The sequence below is a fragment of the Cimex lectularius genome, unplaced genomic scaffold (assembly GCF_000648675.2).
Source record: "Cimex lectularius strain Harlan isolate CLEC.00 unplaced genomic scaffold, Clec_2.1 scaffold41, whole genome shotgun sequence".
Lineage (NCBI taxonomy): Eukaryota > Metazoa > Arthropoda > Insecta > Hemiptera > Cimicidae > Cimex > Cimex lectularius.
Window position 1 is genome coordinate 3,559,885 of NW_019393011.1, and position 22,125 is coordinate 3,582,009.

The 22,125-nt window shown below is 34.7% G+C and overlaps 1 protein-coding gene across 3 annotated transcripts; it reads right to left on the bottom strand.

Moving 5' to 3' along the window:
- Positions 1 to 1,046: 1,046 nt before the first annotated feature.
- On the bottom strand, positions 1,047 to 19,247 carry LOC106663900 (cytosol aminopeptidase-like). 3 transcript variants are annotated; one of them, XM_024229770.1, is made up of 14 exons: positions 19,212 to 19,247; positions 16,617 to 16,660; positions 16,442 to 16,560; positions 15,936 to 16,370; positions 14,309 to 14,424; positions 7,089 to 7,272; positions 6,877 to 7,025; positions 6,111 to 6,213; positions 5,865 to 6,045; positions 5,505 to 5,651; positions 4,671 to 4,862; positions 1,539 to 1,688; positions 1,402 to 1,478; positions 1,047 to 1,345 (listed from the first exon to the last, which is right to left on the bottom strand). In XM_024229770.1, exons 4-14 carry the CDS (start codon positions 16,026 to 16,028, stop codon positions 1,169 to 1,171), a joined length of 1,569 nt encoding a protein of 522 aa, XP_024085538.1. In that variant the 5' UTR covers positions 16,029 to 16,370; positions 16,442 to 16,560; positions 16,617 to 16,660; positions 19,212 to 19,247; the 3' UTR covers positions 1,047 to 1,168. The 3 variants fall into 3 exon arrangements, with proteins under 3 accessions (XP_024085538.1, XP_024085539.1, XP_024085541.1); XM_024229771.1 differs by having other exon boundaries at positions 16,442 to 16,660; positions 19,212 to 19,238; XM_024229773.1 differs by lacking the exon at positions 19,212 to 19,247 and having other exon boundaries at positions 16,442 to 16,713.
- Positions 19,248 to 22,125: the final 2,878 nt, after the last annotated feature.

Consider the following 22,125-nt stretch of genomic DNA (forward strand, 5'->3'; position numbering starts at 1 on the left):
CTTTGATGAAGTACGTTTTTTTTATTAATATGTAAATATTGTGATACTTTTTCCTTTCCTAATGAGTATGAGACGTGTTAACATGTTAGGCCAAAGTGGGTGACTGTACCACCCATGTAATCATCAACAAACCCAATTTTGTAATTATCCACAAATTCGATTGTAATTCTTCAAGGTTGAAATTGGCCGGTTTAATTAAAGTCACTCATCTGTCAAAGCTGGAGGAGGCGCAAGTTAGCACTTATAAACGCTGGAGAGATTAACCCCGCTATTAAGAATTTAGCCATGCGGGAAAAAGCCTTTTTCTCAAAATTTTTGTAAAATACAATTGGCACTTTCACAAGCACGTTTTACACTTCTAGTACTCAATTTTTCAAAATTTCAAAAACAAATAAGATTATTAAAGAATACATATAATTAAAATTTAAAATATGATATAATTGATTTTGATTTCTTGTTTAGCACCTATTTCATAGATAATTTATGAAAATTAAACGTCCAAAAAAGTTTAAAATGCGTATAACTTTTAAACTAAAAAACTTTTAGAACTCATTTATGAAATTCTAGAAATGGTACATGAGAATTTATTTTCATTTCGGAAATTTCAAGTGTTTTTACAAAATTGGGAAGAAAACATTTATTTTTTTATATATTTTATAAACAATTGTAATCATAATAAGATAACTTCGTAAAGGGTCAGCTTAGCTGAGCTTAGAGTTTTAATGACAATAACATTAAGTCAAAAAAAGTCCTCTGGGAAAGAATCCTTACCCTACATACTCTTTTTTTCTGGCTGTTCTCTGGTTATTCTCTGATTCTACTGCAAACAATCTCCTCAATCCTATTATTTTATCATTTTTTAAATTTGTATTATTGAAAAAATAAAAAGTTTGGTTAAAAACGGGATTTCTTGAGTGGTGATCGTACCCAATATGTAAATGAAAGAAAAGTGTTACGATTTTCATAAGATGCTGACAAATCAACAGTTTAAGTACGTTTAGAATACAGTAAAGTTGTGTTAATTCTGTTAAAAATAATAATAAAACAATGTTTCGAACGGTTTCTTTAATTGGTGGCCAAGAATTGTCAAGCCTTCTACAGTTTTGATTAAAAGAGATCAACTTGCAGGGAGCGAGGGCGACATGCAGCAACTTGATTTTTCAGGCTATCAGCACTCCTCGCCTTTGTCGTGAGGGCAAGCCAACTGGTATAGGAACTGGACCAAAGTCCTTACTGGACGGCCCGACATAAGTCCCTTTTTCAAGTACGGATATCCAACACCGTTCGAGATCAGGCCCGTGCCCGTGATGTCTAAGTGGAGGAAATCCACCGAAGGAGCGAACTCCTATAGAAAAGAAATATTTTAATTTTTGACGTACGTCGTTTTTGGTTTAAATTTACCAGCAAAAAGGCGGCTCCGAGGCAAGGACCTCCGCCTCCTCCCATGCCAACGTTGTTGACGTCCACATCGACATAATCTAAAAACAAACAATTTCAATTGCGTATTTATTATTATTTTCCAAATAATCAACACTCACTGGTAACTAAGTTGGAATAATATTTCCAAAACGGGAACCTCCAAACCCTGTCTCCAGTTTCCGATCCGGCCCTGTTCAACTCCCTCCAGACTGCATCTGAAGTTGAAAAAACGCCGCTTGCCGATCCTCCGAGACCACTTCTTATACCAGCTGAAAATAATAACGAAATTATTTTATAAAAATTGAATTTAAAACGCCTGATAAGAAGAGTGTAGTGGTATAAGTTGGTTCAATGGAGACATAACCTAGCACGGGAAACAAAACCGAAAGAATGAAATTGTGCAGCGACAGTCAATGACCTAACAATTCTGAGAAGAAGGATTGAGACAAATACATTGAACTAGGGAACCAAGAAGGTACAATAAACCAGATGGCTGTAGTGCCTGGAGAACCCAAACTGCGCTTCCTTGTATCTTCCATCCATCACCATTGCCAACATCATCATGGATCGATGCGAAATTCTTAGCTGTTTAAAACATTACCAAAATTTCATGCACAGTGTTCTCATGGGTTATCATAAACACATATTTTTTGTAACATTGCATTTGTTTGTTTAATTGGAATGTATGAATCCATTTTAATCAAATATCCTTGTAACAAAATGTATTAATGATATTACTGGTATTACCATGCCCATTCACACAAAAACAATCCCGGAGTAGGTTAATAGTAGTTCACTAATTTCGTGGTCCGCTTGACCAATTAAATCATTACAATTAATTAAGGTTTTTAGTTGAGATGAAAAAAAGTTAATGGAACAAGCGGGATCCGAACCCACGATCTTCGGCTAGATACGCCGCTGCTCAACCACTTGAGCTATTGTGACCTCGATCCACTCGGACATCAACTTCCTATCTCAAAAAATCTCTCCTTGAAAAATGGCAAAAAGGAGGGAAAACTCATAAGGTGGGGTTGAGATAGGAAGTTGATGTCCGAGTGGATCGAGGTCACGATAGCTCAAGTGGTAGAGCAACGGCGTACCTAGCCAAAGATCGTGGGTTCGTATCCCGCTCGTGCCATTAACTTATTTTCATCTCAACTAAAAACCTTAATTAATTGTAATGAGTTAATAGTAGTGTCTATTTCTTTAATCAATATCGAAATACCTGGTATGCAAAGGTCTCCTACCCACAGGGGCCACCTTAATTTCTCCAAAAATTTCACGTTTTCAACAAACTAGCTACCCTAAAATTCAGTTAAAAATTAAGCAGATTTACCGGGAAAAGTTTGCAAAATGCGTTGTCTGGCCCTGAAAACAAGCGGGTTAAAATAAAATAAAAAATTAGGCTATTCAAACATTTATTGAACTTTAAATAGAAGTAGCCAGTTCTATTCAAGGGATTTTGATTGTTGGAAGGTAAATGTATAGGTAAGCACATGTAAGGAAAATATTTTTTAAACTAAACTTCGAACCGGCAGAGATATTTAAATCTCGATCTTTAAAAAAATCTCACACAGGGTTCGATAAAATGGACTTAAAAAAAAAAGAATGTCCAACAATGAACAGAATCCGTAGCAACCGTACGTTCTGTGGAACATTCCTGTCAGAATAAATCAACATTGTTCAGATTTATGCATATGTTGCAACACCAAGGAAGATATGCACATCGTAATGAACTGTCCCTCTTACTATGATCAAATGGAAGAAATGTTAAACCGGATCCATAGTTTACGTTATGGGGACAAACCAATAAATTATAAATATTTATTAACCTTGAACGACCCCGTAGCATATAGAAAATTTTTGGTTTTGTATTTAAATGTAGTTTAGATATTTAAATTTATTAAATAAATTATGTATATAAATCAAATTTGTTGCTATTGTTATTATTTATTTTTATATTTAGACATGTATAAAGCCCATTTCCTGAAGGTATACACAGCTCCGCTGCCAATTGCGAAAGGAAAGGAAAAAAGGGTTCTTCGTTTAGACAGGTAACGCACCTACCAAAACATCGCGAGCACCAAAAAATGATTTAATGCTGCGTGTTTGTCTGTGCGTCGATAAACTCATGCTTAACCGGCATTGTAACCGTCTTCACTCGCGGGTTTGTTAACTGCTCAGTAGTTCCTACTGAAGATGGCACACTGCGGAAACGCGCAGTCATAGAAATGTTGTTTTTTACGTTTTTCTAGATATTGCGATATAATTCCAATGTCTGTTGCTGGACAGTTCATACAATTAATTTTATAAATTACATTGAATTTATACGCTGTTGGTGTTGGATCTTTGACTTAGGAAAAAAGTGTGTGCACTGTTTTATGGTTTTTAAAAGCTATTTTAATGTGTTCTGAGGAGAGAGTTTACTTAATTTGTGTGACAAATTCACACTTTTTTCAGCACCAATATGACACAACAAGAATAGCACCACACTTTATGAGAGTATGAAATCCATTGTTCAAAATTTATATTTTCATCTTAATTTGTATTTTTTCCAATCAGCATATGTTTGCAATTTACCTACGCCCTGAAGATGACCCGAATAAAGGTCGAAACGTCGGCAAAAAATGAAAGTGTTTTTTTAAACTACCTCATTCTTGACCGCTTCTCGCGACTTCAACAATTTATGAAACAACAGGTCACTAAGAAAGAAACAAACTAGTAAATCCATTACGTTTAGTGGTCTATTTGACCAAATTACTTTTTTAAATTAATTATTCTTTTTATGGTCTTGGTTGAAATGAAAACGTTAGTGTCACGAGCGGGATTCGAACCCACGACCTTCGGGTCAATACGCCGCAGCTCTAACCACTTGTCACTGTGTCTCAAGTGGTTCGGGCAGCGGCGTATTGACCCGAAGGTCGTGGGTTCGAATCCCGCTCGTGACACTAACTTTTTCATTTCAACCAAGAACTTATATAAAAAGAACAATTAATTGAATGAAATGATAAACTACGTTAAAAATCCCGGTTTGACATACTCTGGTAGGATGATGTTTCTAATTATTTTGGATCTATTATCACTGCACTACATATTTTGTAAAAAGGGCAAAGTGATCGGAAACGATCAAGCTATGGAAAATACATTTTACTATTATTATTTTCTTATAAGAAAATTTGTCTTCAACAGTTTTATCATACCAAATCATTACTTATATAAATTTAAACCAGATTAGAGTTGTTGGTACGTACGTGTAAGAGTAGCTATCGTTGATACGAGACATGGATGGTACACATTTGCATAATTCAAGGAATCGAGAAGAATTATTCTTCCTTCGTTGTCCGTGTCCTCGATTTGGATGGTCTTCCCGTTGCCAGCGGTGACCACATCCCCTGGTCTGACTGCCATCCCTCCAACCATGTTCTCACAAAGAGGAATAATCGCTGTAATAAAATAATATATAAATTACTATAAATCTATGATTCTAGTGTTTATATCCTTATATTTATTTATCAGCATTTCTATTTGTCTGTACAGGATTTTTGAAAGGCTCGTATTTCAATTACCGTACAGGTTTCAAAGGGATAAAGTGTGTATTGTTTACAGCTTTCCCTATAAAACGTCAAAAAAAATATGGATCGAATATCAAACCCATATACATGAAAAATATTTCAATTTAAATGTTACTGTCAACGCCCTGTGGGCTGCTCTGGTTTAATTACGAAACCATCCAAAGAGACTGGGAGTGGGTGAACATGTTTTCAGGGCAGTTGAATTACACTGTACGAACGCCAATAAAACGAAGTAAAGTTTTTAGCGGAATTATTTTTATTACACATATTTTCAGTTAATGTATATTTAAGGTATAAAAAGTCTCAAGGTTATATGTCTCCCATATTTATTCTTGACACCTTGACCAAAATTGCTTTTACTAAATGACGCATCATTTAAAAAAAATAATAAAATACTCAACATATACGTCATATAAGAGCATAAATAGAGCCATATAAATCAGTAACGTAGAATGCATTTCAAATTGTATAGTGGTTTGGTTCAATAATAATTGTTGTTATTTTCGTTTTTACCTCGTACGTTTATTGGCAGTGACATTTGGGCAATACATTTGAAAATTGCGACCACGACGGCAGCTCCAGCCATGTCACCCCTGTACTCGGACATCCCAAGACAATTTTTCAAGCAAGTCCCTCCAGAGTCGAACGTTATCCCTTTTGCTGTAACATAAATATGTACCAACGATTACATTTTCTAATATAAATTAATAAATAGAAATGATCAGTAGGAAGTGAACGATGAAACATTTTGATCTTTTTGTTTAGTATTGTAAGTTTCAGTATAAGTCATGACTATAATTTTAAGAGTAAATGAATCAATATTTCTTTAAATTCATCTCACGCAACACAGAATACAATTCGATCATTGATTACCGATAAACATTACGGGTTTGTCGTCAGTAGTGCTTCCGCAGTAGCTCAGCTCGAGTACGATCGGTTCCTCGCAGGATCCTCTGGCCATCATTAAAAAAGCGTTCATCTTTTTCGTCTCGATCCAGTCTCTTTCTCTCAGTTCGACGTCGACGCCGCACGAGCAAAGAGTGTCCAAAGCGTTCTTTAAAAAAGAACAGGTAATTTTTAGAAAACCTTATGAAGCCATATACCGGTTTGAGGACGTACTTGTGCGAACATCATCGGCGTCATTAAATTTGCCGGGGTTTCTTCCAACCTCCGGGCTATGTTTTGACTGTCGGCCTTCAACATGCCTCGATGCCATCCCTCTCTTAAAAACAAATAAAGAGTTTTGTGAGAACAAAAAAATGTTTTAAGAGATGAAATTCCGACAATTTGGGAGGAAAATGAATTCACTACCTTTAAGCCGATGTCTACTCTGTATGAACTGTTTACAAATTTATAATTTACTTAATCTTTATGTGAGGTATTGGTTGAGATAAAAAAGTCAGTGTCACGAGCGGGATTCGAACCCACGACCTTCGGCTAAATACGCCGCTTGAGCTATCGTGACTTCGATCTACTCGGACACCAACTTCCCACCTCAACCCAATCTTTCGAATTTTCCCACCTTTTTCCCATTTTTCAAGGCAGTTTAATTTCCGAGTGGATCGAAGTCACGAATAGCTCCTTTTTATAGGATATTTAATGTATAATTCAAAAATGTAGTTAAAAATTGGAACAGATGCTCTAGGTCTCGAAAAATGTAAATTTATGGCTTTTTCGAAAAAATACGGAAAAGTACATAACTTCCGACCGGATTGAGAACAGTTGGGTTGATTGCATTTTACTCTATTTAGGATGTACTGTAACCCAATTTTTTCGGTGTATTCTGGACCCCCTGTATTCACTATCCTTGAAAATTTGGAATGAAAACTCTTTATCTACTTTATGTATTTTTAATTATTAAAATAAAACAAAATTAACACACTACCTATCGGTTCCTTCAAACAGCTCTAGCTTTGGTACTACTATCTGCTCCTCCTTAGATTTATACGGTTGAAATTTCCAAATGGCGAGGGCGGCTCCTTCCGCTGCTGCCTCCGTATTCGTGAACTCTTCGACGTATACCGTGCTGATGCCCTTTTAAAAACGCAAGAATTTACCGTCTGTTCGTGAAAACAGAGCAAACCTTTGAAGACTCACCTCCTCCTGGAGGGCGTACGCGCCGATTCCAGCTGCCCACCGGATATTTTCCTTGCACATGTCTAAACTCTCGGCCTCGCTGTACCCGACACCTTCCTCGCCCAACCCGGCGACAGCGACGGAAATGAAATCGTGGTGGATGTTTGAGAACACCCTCGCGGTTCCTTTTTTAATTCCTGCGCCACTGAAAAAAAAACAACAACGTAATATATACTTTGTGTATGTACAATACATCTATTGGACTGAAACTCGCGCCCTTGGAAGTATAATATTACTTATTAACACATTAAAAAACATAATAAACATTATTGAACACACCCAACGAAAACTAAAAATATATTTATTACTCTTTTTATAATTAAGTTATCATTTTAAGCAGTGGTGGGCAAAAATTAGACATGTCTAATGATTAATGATTGATCATTCAGACCGTTAGTCATGACTGGTAGTAAGTGACAAATTTAGTCATTAGTCACCATATGTGATTGATGACTAAATTAGTCATGACTAGTAATTAAATACGAGGCATGACTAATTTAGTCACAATATAGTTAGTCATGACTAAATTTCGATAAATCATGTTCAAATGGGTGCTCAAAAAATGAAAAATACACTTCATCACTTTTAAAAAATTTTCTAACAGAAATTTATTTCATCAAAACGAAAATCCTTCAAAACCTTATTTAACAAAAATCAATCTTCCAATTATAAGTAAAACTCCGTCGTTATGAAAAGCCAAAAAATAAAGATAATGATAATAATAATAATAAAATAAAATAAAAAAAATCCTATAACAAGCTACGCTTTGAAAAGTAAATATGTTTACATAACCGATCAATGGAAAAAATATTTCTTTGAAATAAAATTTATTCCACTTAAAAGGAGAGATTTCTACATTATTTGGAAAATACACCATCTATGGATCTTGATTGTAATAAAATAGACATGTAGAATAATTATGTAAATTTGGTTTTCGTTTATGGTAACAATTTTTGAAGGTTGGCCTTGAGCACGACTCTCATCTCAAAATTTTTATCCGGAGTCGGTTGGATTTTGCTAAGTTCGTCATTGTAGCCAGAGTTGGGCCAAATCAAACTAATTCAATCATGATTAAGAATTTTGATTGAAGTTTAATCATGATTGAATTAGTCATGAGTAAATTAATCATTATATGATTTAGTCATATCTCATGATTGAATTAACTATGATTAAATCATATAATGATTAATTTACTCATGACTAATTCAATCATGATTAAACTTCAATCAAAATTCTTAATCATGATTGAATTAGTTAAATTTTGCCCAACTCTGATTTTAAGCCGATAAAGTGTGAACAATTTTTAAAAGAACTTTGACTTGCTTGATAAAAGCATTATCCAATTTTTCCCGTGCAAAAATATTTTTTAGATATAATTGACCATCAAAATTAACATCTAGTCCGGGTTAAGAAATGCGAAAAAAATTAGTTTTGGCATTTATCGTTATCTACACTTAACAATAAACGATTTCATTCAAACTAACATAATGTCGCCTAGTCGCGGATGATACAATGCCAACTCGTCCTTGTTGCGCAACAGAAAAGAAGTGGTGTAGGATAAGAGCATAGGTCAATATTTGAATAAGGATGGCCAGAAGCCGTATTCACAACGTTATTTTCCTACAAGCATCAATTATGATTTTTAAGTACTGAATCAAATACAATAGAAAAATATTTATTTAAAGAGTTTATTTTATACTTCAAATGCAATTTGAACAAACGATTCAAAGAAAAAAAATATCATATATTGTCATTTGAAGGATAATGAGCTTACTGGAGAAAGTGCTCAATAACTTTTCTCAAATAAGCCCTCACCCGGATTTCATCTAAATTCTCTCGATATATTAAAGTAGAAATGATCCATAAATTTAATAATTTCCATAACATGTTGATAAGTTAGCCAGATATTGAAGGAAATTGTTTTGGAGAAGAATCTCTTTAAACGTTTAGGCATCCTATGGCAGATTACTACCAAACTATGTTAAATAAACTGTTCACGTTAGATTTAACTCTGAAGATTTACATGAAACTCATCCTCTTTTCAAATTATAACTCTGACTAAATTTCTAATTATTAGGTTACAGTGAATTAAATTTACTTTTGAGTACAATTAACGAGGTATTAAGATAGTTTTAGTGCCTCTTAAAAAAATCAACATTTAAACCTCTAAAGGAAGTATTTCCTTACGACCTATTTTGATAAAGAATATATTATGTAGATAAGTAAAAAGTACTTTGTAAAAGCAACGCCCATTAGTACACTACGACAAATTCCTGATTTGAAACTCAATTTTATGAAGTTTTAATGGTAAATCAAGGCAAAATTTTTGTTTGTAAAGTAGCATTTAAATATATAACACAGCTAATCATATAAATTTCATCATAGTTTTCATAATCTAATTGGAAGAATAATACCATCCTTATCCCAAAACCCGACAAACCCATCAATAATGTTCTTTTTCCTACCGACTAATCAGCCTATTTCTTCTCTTATCGAAAATATTTGAGAAGGTACCATTAGATATTATTATCATGAATAAACAAACCTCTGTGAGGGGAGCTTCTTTGACTGCTTGTTGTATGAGAGTCACTTATACAAATACAACATTGTACATAATCTTTTGCTCTTAATTAATAAAAGGATTTTCCGTGTTCGTCAAGGTTCAGACTACTCTAACTAGCCTTACTACAAATTTGATCTTAAGCCAAAAGGACGAGAAACGTGATATTTTGTGTTAAATTTTCTGTTGGATTGAGTTTATTTATTTGGGTGAATATAAGGTTTGAAAAGGCCGAAGAGAGATATCAAGTAAAGACACTTGGAATAACGCAATCTGCGAACAAATTTCTGTTCATCTCCTCGTCAAGCTTTTATTCTAAAAGATGCTGAGCTGGAACGTCTGGGAACAACGGTAGCTGTTGGGTACTCTGATACGTCGATGTGAGTCAGCGAACTTGCCGATAAGGTAGAGAAGACATACTAATTTTTTAATTATTTTAATTTTCTTATTCTTAATTATATAATTACTCAATTAATTATACACAATTTTTTCGAAATGAAAAATTTGTGTCACAGGCGGGATTCGAACCCACGACTTTCGGCTATATACGCCGCTGCTCTACTTCTTGAGCAACAGTGACTTCGATCGCCCATGCTACAATCTCCTCATTTCGACTCCCCGTTTACTCCAATTGTAAATTGTGTATAATTAACAGAGTAATATATAATGAAGAATAAGACGATAAAAATAATTAAGGAGTTAGTATTAATCTGGAATCACACCTGTGAATCGTACACACTCCCGCTAACATAGTTAACAAACGTTACAATTAATTAAGGGTTTTAGTTGAGATAAAAAGTCAATGGCACGAGCGGGATTCGAACCCACGATCTTCGGCTAGATTCGCCGCTCCTCTACCACTTGAGTTATCGCGACCTCGATCCACTCGGACACCAACTTCCTAAGGCAAAAAGGAGGGAAAACTCAAAAGGCGGGGTTGAGATAGGAAGTTGGTGTCCGAGTGGATCGAGGTCACGATAGCTCAAGTGGTAGAGCAACGGCGTATCTAGCCGAAGATCGTGTGTTCGAATCCCGCTCGTGCCATTGACTTTTTTTATCTCAACTAAAAACCTTAATTAATTGTAATATATTAATTGGTCAAGCGGACCACGAAATTAGTGAAGTTAATAAAAGTGTTTATATATAATTATGCTTACAATTGTAATAAACGGGGAGTCAAAATGGGTTTGTGGCATGGGCGATCGAAGTCAAGGTAGCTCAAGTGGTACAGCAGCGGCGTATTTAGCCGAAAGTCGTGGGTTCGAATCCCGCCTGTGACACAAATTTTTCATTTCGAAAAAATTGTGTATAATTAATTAATTGAGCAGAGAAGACCGTTGGCAGCATCTGTGCACCGGGTCATCCGAAAAGGTCTTGCGCGTCAATAGCACTGTCCATAGGTGGCCCGAAAACAGTCCAAATAGCAGAAGAAATTACAACGTTATGTTGCATTATAAGCGTAGAGTTATTAAAGCTGATGCATCCCAACAAATTTTGTTGATAAAAATTGTTTAAATCATTCAATTTTTATTAAAAATTTCATCACTATGTTATAATTATTATCAAGCTTATCATTGTTGTATAGTATACGTTTAAAAGAACAATATTCATGAGACCAATTTTCGCCAATATTTATTCATTAATAATAGCCTAAAAAGAAGAGTAAAATATTCGAGTTTCGTTTCATTAAGTTTTTTATATTACTAATTGGCCATTAATCTACTATAGGGGATCTCTTTTCTTTCTTTCTTCTTTCTTTCCTTTTTTCTTAATTTCTTTTTCCTTAATTTTATCCTTATTAATTTTTTTTTATCATTATGATTATCAATTTAAATTGACATGTCCGCGTTGCGCATATTTCAAGATGGCTATTATTTTTATTTTTATTATTTTTTTTTTTTAACGAGGGTTCGCAACTGCTGAGGTCATATCAACCCTCAGGGTGCCGGTGTTTTTGAAAAAAAGCCGATTTGTCAGTATGTTGGTTCGAACGCAGGGCCGCTGGATTCGAACCCGGGACCTACCTTACAGTGATGAGCGCCGTGTCATTGCCTAAACCGTTGCGGCTACCGACGCCCCCGGAGGGCTGTTATTGTTCTCGATTCCGCATAGGTCATTGAAAGTTATAGTTCTGTGAGGGTTATAGTTAAAGTTTGTTGAGAAAGTTATAGTTTGTTACAGTGCATTATCTTATGTTCCATATCCTCAAGGATGTGACATGTCGAGCTTAACAGGGTTTCCCTAACTCCAAAACGATTCAGAAAAAAAAACCAAGCCCCGTTACATCGTAGCCTGTTGATTATAATACTTTTTTTTGTTATATCTGTGCGGCGGAACCAAAGAATTTTGGAGATTTGGGGTTTCGCTGTCTTAAAACCTCCTGATCGGGTATCTTCCCAATCTTTGTGCCAATCGTCGGTGCATCATGAAGGGGGTTCGGAATTTCTAACAGATTTTCCTCTTTTGTGGCACTCTTTGCTAGCTACCGACTATCTTTATTTTTATTCCTGAATGTCCTCTAACCCAACAGAAATAAGTCGTCACACCTTTTTCTTTTGACAGAATCTCTCTCTAAATAGTTAACGATTTGTTCTACAATGTAGTTGCTGCCTGACTTTATCCAGAAATTTCTAATACTTCGGGAGTCCAACAAAATACACAACATTTCTGGCAGAGTTTATTTCTCGAAAGTGTCGAACGATTTTAGAATAAGTTATGCTTATATTAGTTATTCTGAGTGCATGTTTGAAGGGAGTTTGCATTTTTTCCTAACTTTAATTTAGGGTCATACATTGCGCAGCCTACCATACAATTCTTCATCGACCGGGGGATTGTTTGTTTCTGCGGGGAAATAATAGTCGGGCAAAAGCGAAACATTTCATAATATTAAGTTCGTTTCATGAATATTTGAAGAATAATAAAATATAATTTCCATGGCCTTCTATAAAGCGACATATGTTTTAGCATCGGCTGAATCGTCTTAACCAATGTTGACATATTTTTGTTGTTGCCAAGAACGATTGAATGAAATGTACCCAGTGAAAAACAGTTCTTCCGCTGGACATCAATAACAAGGAGCTACAGACTCCACTCAAGTCGGATACTTACGACTGTACCAGAAAACCGAGGAACATTCACACAAGACTTGAAAGCCAGCAACTTAACAGAAAACTTGGGAAGGCTTAAGACGAAGACTTTTAGAACTGAAATGTGTTTGATCGTTAAAACTTAACTAACTCAATACAGGGCATTACTGCGACCACTTTGGACTCATGGACTGGCACTGTGGTATTCCTCCAATGTACCCAATATCCATCACATTTTTTCAAATAAAAGCGCTCAGACAAATGATCAAAACGCTTACTACGTTTACCTGACCATCCGGAACGACCTTAACATTTCTATTGTCAACTAATTGATCCCATCACACATCGAAAAGCTCATACCAATTTTTGACCCATCCAAAACCTATAGCCAAAGCTCGATATTTTTCCATCTTCAGGATCAGCCACGTCGCATCTAACGACTCTCCATTTCTCATTAAAGTATGCCAGAAGAATTAAGAAGGGAAATTTTATTCCATCAACTTAATGTACCACTACGGCAAACCATCCTAATATGTCTATAATAAAGTTAAAGGCTGGAGTTAATTTTCTACTAGCCAGGGGTAGTAGATAGGCCTCGCCAAAAATAATACTAAACTGCTCCTAACATAATGATGCTTTTTCCATGCTCTATGCGTGCGTGCGTGAGTGTGTGTGTGTATGTGGGTGTGTGTGTGTGTGTGTGTGTGTGTGTGTGTGTGTGTGTGTGTGTGTGTGTGTGTGTGTGTGTGTGTGTGTGTGAGAGAGAGAGAGAGAGAGAGAGAGAGTGAGAGAGAGAGAGCGAGAGAGAGAGAGAGAGAGAGGGAGAGGGAGAGAGAGAGAGAGAAAGACACAGACAGACAGAGACGAGAGAGAGAGTGAGAGAGATAGAGAGTGGAGGAGTGATTTCAAAATTATAGGTTAAAGAAATACTTTAAATGTAATCATTTTTACGTGATTAGGGCTAGAGAGACAATAAAAAAAGATATAAAACGCAGAAAATATTTTCCAAATAGCACAGCCCATAGAAGTATGGGCTGGTTTCTCTTAACATATATCCTCCGGGGATAGATCTAAGTTCTTGCCATTCTGTCGTTTAGCGACCAGCAGCAAGCTCATATATTATGTTGATGAGATTTTACCCTGTTATGTTGTTCTGTGTTAAAGATTAATGTTTACGTCAAGCATTTCGGAGCAACTGAAACATGTATATATTTAAGGAATGTGTAGACTTTCATCAGTAAGTCAATTCAGCCGATCTGGCCTAAACAATGTGGAGAAGGATCACAATTTTTGAAAGATCCACTGAATCGTCATAAACAGGCAAATCACACTTAAATACATTATTGATGGCTATATTTAAAGATAAATACAGTTTTTTTTACTCAGAGTTTTAGGAACAAAATATTAAAACATGTTGACATTTTCTGAAATACTAGATAATTTCTCTGGCTTGTGATAAATAAACTCTTTTAGTTATTCGACCTACTGAATATATTTAGTTTTTATTCACTATTATGTTTATTACAATTAATTACCCTTTCAATAGCTGTAACAACTTTCCTCCGGTTTGTTCGTCGATTGCGGTAGCACGTGGAGTTAATTTAAGCTCACCTTCGGCACAACCGTCATAAGCGCCGACAACCACTCCTTTCTAAAAAAAAAAATCATTAGTTTAAGTCATAATAGATAAAATGACATTTTAATTCCAGTGCATATTGTTGATTTTAAAAAATAAAACGTCCCATTCAATGAGAGAATATTACATAATGTATTTAAATTAAAATCTACCATAAACATTTATTCACTTTTGAAAAATATGAATTTCTTCTAGTGCAATATCAGAGTATATAGGATATAAAGGAACGATCTGATTTGTAGAAAATGTGAGAACAATGAATAATCATGTACCTATTGTACATCAGAGATTCATTGGATTTGGATTCGTCTTATTATTACTATTCAGAAATCGTGAGATGCAGTCTGGTGTGATGTAGGTTTCAGAAAAACATTTTCTTCAAAATCCAACATATACAAACATAAAACAGCAATATCTCACTGGCACTCTCAACACAACACGCAAGACTGGCACAATTACACAGAAGACAAAAACTTTGAGTGAGTAGAAATACTTTGATTGAATATAAAAAATATATTTTCATTGCATAAATTCTCTTTTTTCCATATCCTACATGCATTTGTTAAATGTAAATAATGTTTATAAATCCCAGGCCCTGACGATGATCTCAATAAAGATCGAAACGTTGACACGACAAAGAAAATGTTTTTCTGAAACCTACATCACACCAGACCGCATCTCACGATTTCTGAATAATTATCGATTAACAGTCACTAACCACCACACATTCGTCTTATTTTTAATCTATTGATTTGAATTTTCATTGAACTCATTAAACTGAGCACTCTCAACATGACAGACAAGAATGACACATCTACATGGAAAACAAACATTGAGCCCTGAAGATGACCTCATTAAAGACCGAAACGTTGGCACCATAAAGAAAAAGTTTTTCTCAAACCTACGTCACACCAATAGCATCTCACCTCCAAATAATTATTTTCATTAAATTTGTTCTGTAATATTTTTTGCCCTTTGGTGTATTGAAGACTACACACTATGTGTAAACATTTTATTTGAAGGTATATTTTAAAACTCAGAGTATGTTTTTTCGTAATTGACAAATTTCCTTATTCGTGGTGAAATGTGATGACTGTTTTGAAAGTCTTTCCAAAAATGGATTCTTCCTTTTCGATAGCCATATATCTAAACGCTCACATTTAACACTGACTGAAGAGTCTTTTAAAGAATAACCAAAGATCTGGGTATATAAATAGACGATAAAATATTTCACAATCATTGATATCTGGTAGATTAAAATTTACGGCGCAAGGAAAATGCAAGTGAATCTCTGAGCTGGAAATTTAATAAGTTTACAAAAATATGTTATTTCAAATTGCTCTTATGCCAGAAATTGGCAGAAATTAAATTTACAAGGTACACTTTCAGAAACCGAAGAAAAACAGAATAAAAAGATTTGACGAACATAAAAATGATCTAAAGTGAGAAAATGTTTGCCATCTCTTTGCTGATACCAAAACAAGGAGGGAGGTTATGTACGTATATTTTTTTAAATATTTACTTACTTTTCCAGATCCCAACCCACAATCTGAGGAAGCCCTGCTGAATCCCTTTATAGCTGCACCTCTCACTCTCAATAATTTGGCTACTTTGATCATTGTGCGATCAATTTTACCTTCATAACTAGAAAATCTACGTAAATAAATTAAAAATATAAGAAAATTTTTTTAATATGTTTATTTAAAGCAGATGATTTTCATTATTTTCGCTGGCTATAATTGCCGGATTTTCTGCCCGAATTTTTCTTAATTTAAAACAATTCTGGAGATCTCTTGTCACCGACTAAACCATTGAATCGAAATCTTCGTTCAGGCAGGATTAATGTTTTGAGTCTCTAAAGATAATTAAAAATCTTGTTATTTCTATTAAATAACTCTTAAATAATTTTTTTTGTTAAATTTTTTTTCAATTGTTCATCCAACACTTGGTGAAAAACCAATCTAAAATAAAGAAATTAGGAGGATATTGCATTAAATATTGTGTTTTTATATGCTTTAATGAATGTACATACGCATTCCTCTTGAAATATTATGGTGAGTTGTGCATGGAGATTAAACTTGCAGTTTTATCCTCGCAAATAATCGTGATCTACCTTCTTGCTTTTAAGAGTTTTCTTGGGACGTCGCTTTTCTGCAAAAAAGTTCATCCTCAACAACTGGTTTCTGTGTAAAACTTTATCAATTCACCAGGTACACAGGTGTGCAGTCAACCTCTAAAGATGGTGAAATCTCTAAACGCATATAACAGAAAAAATCCAGAGTTATTAAACATATCAGGATGATCGGGGAGAATCTTACTTTTCCCAGTAATATTCCTCAAATAGGTACTGGTTTAATTAACACCCCCAATCTTGTTTTAAATATTAAAATTTCAAAATCTAATACCCCTAACTTCACAACACTTTGACCTTAGCCAAAATGGCTGAGAAGCATAGTGTTAAATGTTCTGTTAGGAAGAGTGTATTTATTAGCGTGAATGTATGGTGTCAGACGACCGATGAGGAATATCAAGTAGGAGTCCTTCAAACTGGGCAATCGATGGAGGATTCATCCTAACTTGTATGCACCGACTCCCTGAGTGCACTGTGGGCTGTGAACAAATTTCGGTGATCTCATCATCAAGCTAAAGAATGCTGAGTTGGATCGTCTCGGAACAATGGTAGTTGTTGGGTACTCGGATAAATCAGGCTGGAAGTCAGCGAACATGACCATAAAGTGGAGAATAATAATTAATAATAATAACTAAATAATAACTAACTAATAAATGGAAAAAGATTATTATTATTATTACTTTTCTTGCCCCTGTCAAAAAAAAGAAAATAATAATAATAAAAGCGAAAACTCAAAACTTTAACAATCTGGCTGTACCACCCCTAAAAACCTACTGCTTTTTAGTTCTAACACTTTTTTGCATATGTTGGCTCACAGTAATTTAAGTTAGTTTGTTTGCTTTACTGATAATAGTTATCAATAAATGACAATAAGGGTATTCATTTTTTTGTGGTAGTAAAAGACAACGTACAAACCTAACTAACAAGAGTATAAATATCCAGGTAGTCCAATAAATATATCCAAAAAATTGCCTTAAATTTTGCACGTCTCTTCTGTTGCGCCACCCCAATGATCCATTTCTTAATCGAATCATCGCATGATCAATCATCATATGATGAGAAATGGATTCTGTATGATAACAGGAGGCATACAGGTCGGTTGTTGGACAAGGATGAAGCACCAAAACACTTCCCGAAACCAAATCTGCACCCAAACAAGGTGGTTGTTGGTGATGTACTGCCAGGGTTGTTCACTATAATATTTCGCATTATGGTGAAATTATCACAGCAGAGAAATATTGCCATGAAATTGACAAAAAGCACAGGAAACTGCAACATTAGTCCAGTGTTGGTAAGGGGCTGATCCTTCTTCAAGAAAAGGCCAGGCCACATGTCGCAATGCCAACCCTGCAGAGACTAGGATGTGAAAACTTACTGCACCCTCCAAATACACACGACATCTTGCCTAAAGAAGACCTCTTGCAAAGAAAAAATAATTTTCAGTCTAAAAAAATGTGAAAATATTCATAAAATATTATCAGCATAAATTTAAAAAAAGAATGTTTTCATCCGGGATTTATGTTCAATGAAATTTCAGTCAATCTATCCCTTTAAACGGAATAAGGCAGACATCAGTTCCATATAGAGAGCAAGTAAGCATGCAACGCAATACAACAATTATTCTATGAGTATTGCAGACAGTACAATACGAGAGCCGTTGATATGAAGAGGGGATAGGCAATCTGTACTAATGGGCTTATTGGAAATTAATAAGGACTGGGATTTATTAGTGTTTAAAAGGTGCGCTTACTTCTTGACCAATGATTGAGAGAATGAAGTTCACAGTTGAGCAAAGATGTTGCTTGTAGGACATTAAATGTCATCAGCAAGATGAAATTAGAAGAAATAAAGAACTAATGAAAGATCATTTAGAACCATGGAAAAGAGAAAAGGTCCAAGAATAGAGCGTTGGGGTACACAAGCAGAAATTCTGAGAGGAGATAAGTTAGATTTGAAGCTTTCAATCTCTGAGTTAAATGAAAGAAGGCAGCCATTGGACAATTGTTCTATGAGTATCGCAGACATTATAACATACCATGAATTTTTGTAACGATTTTGTTAAGCTTGTTTGGTCCATTGTATTATCTTATACAACAAATTGTAAGAATGAAACATAAAAATTCTAAAAAGGGTCTTTAATTTTAATAAATTTGGAATTGAAAAGAAAGAAAAATTTCTTTGCAAAGAAAAAAAAATTTTTTTCAATCTAAAATAAATGTGAAGGTTTTCATAAAATATTATCAGTATAAATTTAAGAAAAGAATGTTTGCATGCGTGACTTATTTACAACGAAATTTCAGTCAATTTATCTTTTAAATGGAAGAAGGCGGGAATCGTCCACATAGAGAGCAAGAAAGTATGCAATGCAATATGACATTTGTTCAATGAGTATCGCAGACAGTATAACATATCATGATGTGTTTTAACCATTTTGTATGTAGCTTGTTGTTTTCCACTGTATTATTTTATATAACTAATTGTAAGAATGAAACATCAAAATTCAAAAAAAGGGTCTTTAATTTTAATAAATTTGGAAGAGAAAAGAAGAAAAAAATTGTTGGGGATTTATCGAAAACATTTTCCAGTTTTGAAATATTTATGAGTGGGTGATTAAATTGTGAAATCCAACAATAATTTAATCTGGATGTGCTACGCTCTAATTTGTTGTCACCTGTTTTGTTAGTATTGGTTTATTTAGAATGTGGTGGACCGAGTGAGTAATAGGTTATGTAAGAGCTAACATCACTTCCAATTAGTTTTATTTCCTTGTATTGATTAGCCCAATTATTAGTTCCTAGAACAAAACAAATAATTAATTAGACATTTCACCTCAGCGAGGGTAGTATGCCCAAAGGTCCTGCTCCGATCTTGTCTTATTTATTGGTTCGTGATATCCCTCCAACATCAATATCTTTTAAGCTGAGAGCTTTTGCCGAAGGTTCTTCTTTTTCTCCACCTGTGCTGGGGTTGTCGTCACTGCTCTGCCTCTTTTTCCCAATGAATTTTCTTTGGGATCTGCTTAAGAAAATTCACAACTGCTTCTTCCTTGATTAATCCACCCAGTAGTCATGCCCTTCTTTCTAAAATCGAGTAAAGTAAGTTTTTTTGCAGGTTATTGTCTCTTATTTTCTGAAGTATTCTCAGCCTTTTTTCTGATTTATTTAGTGTTTCTTAGGAAGGTGGAGCTGTCAGACCCTAAAAGACCCTTCGGGCCTTGCCAGAGTCTGTTTGCTCCAGACCTTCTGAAACGACCATAGGTACATCTTGGGATGAAACGGAAGGGCTTTAAATTAGTATCTCTTCTGTCTCTTCCAAGCTGCAGTTTTCTTTCTGAGACCAAATAGTCTCTGTTTAAAAGGAGAATCCCACTTAGCTACCCCTATGACTACTCGATGCAATCGCATGGATTCTAATATTGAGTTTTATTAGAATCCTTGTGATTCTTACTAGAACTGTCTAAAGGGGGTTCCCTCTTCCAGTTTTGTATGCTCTATTGCTAGTTTACGCTTTTGAACCTAAGGAATCATCTTAGGTCTTAAGCGCAATTTTCAATTTTTACAGAGAATTATCGACCAGTGATGATTAACAATTGATGATTGGGATCAGGTAAGTGGTTCAAAATGAAGTAGTCATTTCTTTTTTGACAATCTTTTGGCTTTTTATTAAACCTTCCTCAGGGCACTACAGAAGAATAAACATAATTATTTTATTGGCATAGTCTCGCACTAAAACAACGTTTGCAATGCACTTATGAATACTTAATTAAAAATAAAAGTGGCACATTCAGGTACTATGTGTTGCTTTTATTTTAATTTTTATTTATGTTTTTTAATTATCCGTAAATTCACTGCAAACATTGTTTTATTGCCTATACCATTAAAATAATCATTTGTAGAGCCCTGAGGAAGGCTTAATAAAAAGCCGAAAGCTTGGCAAGAAAGATACGATTAATTCATTTTGGACCACATACCTGGTCTCAATCATCATTTGTTAATTTTCAATTTGCTCTGTCACCAAGTTGGGTTCCACCTTCTTGGAGACCCCCTACTTTTTGCAAGTTGTGATGAGAGAAGATTGTCTTCTAGCTCTTCTTTTTGATCTTCATGATCACAACAAGATCCTCAGCACAGTAACACCTGTGAAATTCATCCTTGTCACACTCCCTTAACACCAAGGATTGTGGCCAGATGTGGTTATTTTGTCTTTTATGATTAATAACATAAAATATCAAAATGTCATTTTTAATTTGGAAAATTTAAAATTTTTTAAATTTGTAGGAAGAAGTTATCGTATGGTGAATAATTTAAATATCAGAAAACTACAAAACTAATATGTAGATGTAATTTTTCCAGGGTATGGTATACTGTGCCCTTTAAGGGCTATTGTATCCCCTGTTCTCTGCCTAAAGCACATCGGTGAGTCCTATTTCATCAAGAAATTTGATTAATAGGCCCGGTTTCAGTGGTTGAAGCTCTTCTATGGTCACATTATGCATCCCAAAACATTTCCTCCTTCGGGCTAATATAGCTCCGCAGTTTGTTAGTAAATGTGTTGGTGTCTCTTCTGCCTCCTTGCAGAATCTACATGTGCCATCTTGGATTGTTCCAATTTTCTTTAAGTGTCCATTTAGTCTGCAGTGTCCTGTTAGGATTCGCAGTCTGTTCCTGCTTCCTTTGACACATTCTGTGATTTCTTTCTTACCAAAATTGGTTAGAAGATTCTTGGATTGTCTATGTCCAATGAGTGAATTCCATTGTTCCTTCATTTTCTTTTTGTCCTTCTGTCTGAGATATTCGTTAATAGTGTGGATTCCTATGCCACAGAAGGGTTCGGGTCCTATCAGCGGTGTGGCAGCCCCTTTCCTTGCAACGGTGTCCGCTTTCTCGTTGCCTTTACAAAACTAATATAAAAATACAAATTATTTGAGATTTATCAAACATTTCGCAGTTTGTCTTTTTTTAGTGACTGATCATTTAATTGGTTTCTTGTCCCCTTCTCATGAATCAAACAAATAATTACTCAGTTTAATATTAATTAGCTCATACAGACATATTTTGAATTTTTGACTTCCTCTTTATCTATTTTTTTGATTTATCTATCTAATCTTATTTATTTATTTGTTATGAGGGTTCGCATCAGGAGAGGTCATATCAACCCCTCAGGGTGCTAGTGTTTTTGAAAAAAAAGCCCATAGTGATAAATAATGATTGTAAGTATGTCAGGTTAGAATGCAGGGCTGTTGGATTCGAACCCAGGACCTTACCCTACAGTGATGAGCACCGTGTCAATGCCTAAACCGTTGTGGCCACCGACGCCCCTAATCTTATCTATTGATGCCGGATATTCATGTATTTGAAGTTGTAAATGATAAATTTCATAAGTTTTAATTTCATTAGAATTTCATAAAATGAGCTGCATATAGTGATTTTAAATAAAAATATAAGATTTTTCTTTTATCCAAGTCATAGCTTAGTGATAGCTTGATTATCATTATTAATTTAAACAAAATTGATATTGTATAAACAAAACTGTGATATTCTTACATTAGGAAAATATATCACATTAACTTACTTAGGCTTGCCACA

Bases quoted from the DNA above. Each gene is read 5' to 3' on its own strand.
- LOC106663900 (XM_024229770.1), bottom strand. From the start codon at position 16,028: ATGATCAAAGTAGCCAAATTATTGAGAGTGAGAGGTGCAGCTATAAAG. The intron at 6,214-6,876 runs GTAGTGTGTTAA...TTTGTTTTTAAG, and splicing joins CTGTTTGAAGGAACCGATAG to AGAGGGATGGCATCGAGGCA. The intron at 1,689-4,670 runs GTACGTACCAAC...TATTATTTTCAG, and splicing joins AACGATAGCTACTCTTACAC to CTGGTATAAGAAGTGGTCTC.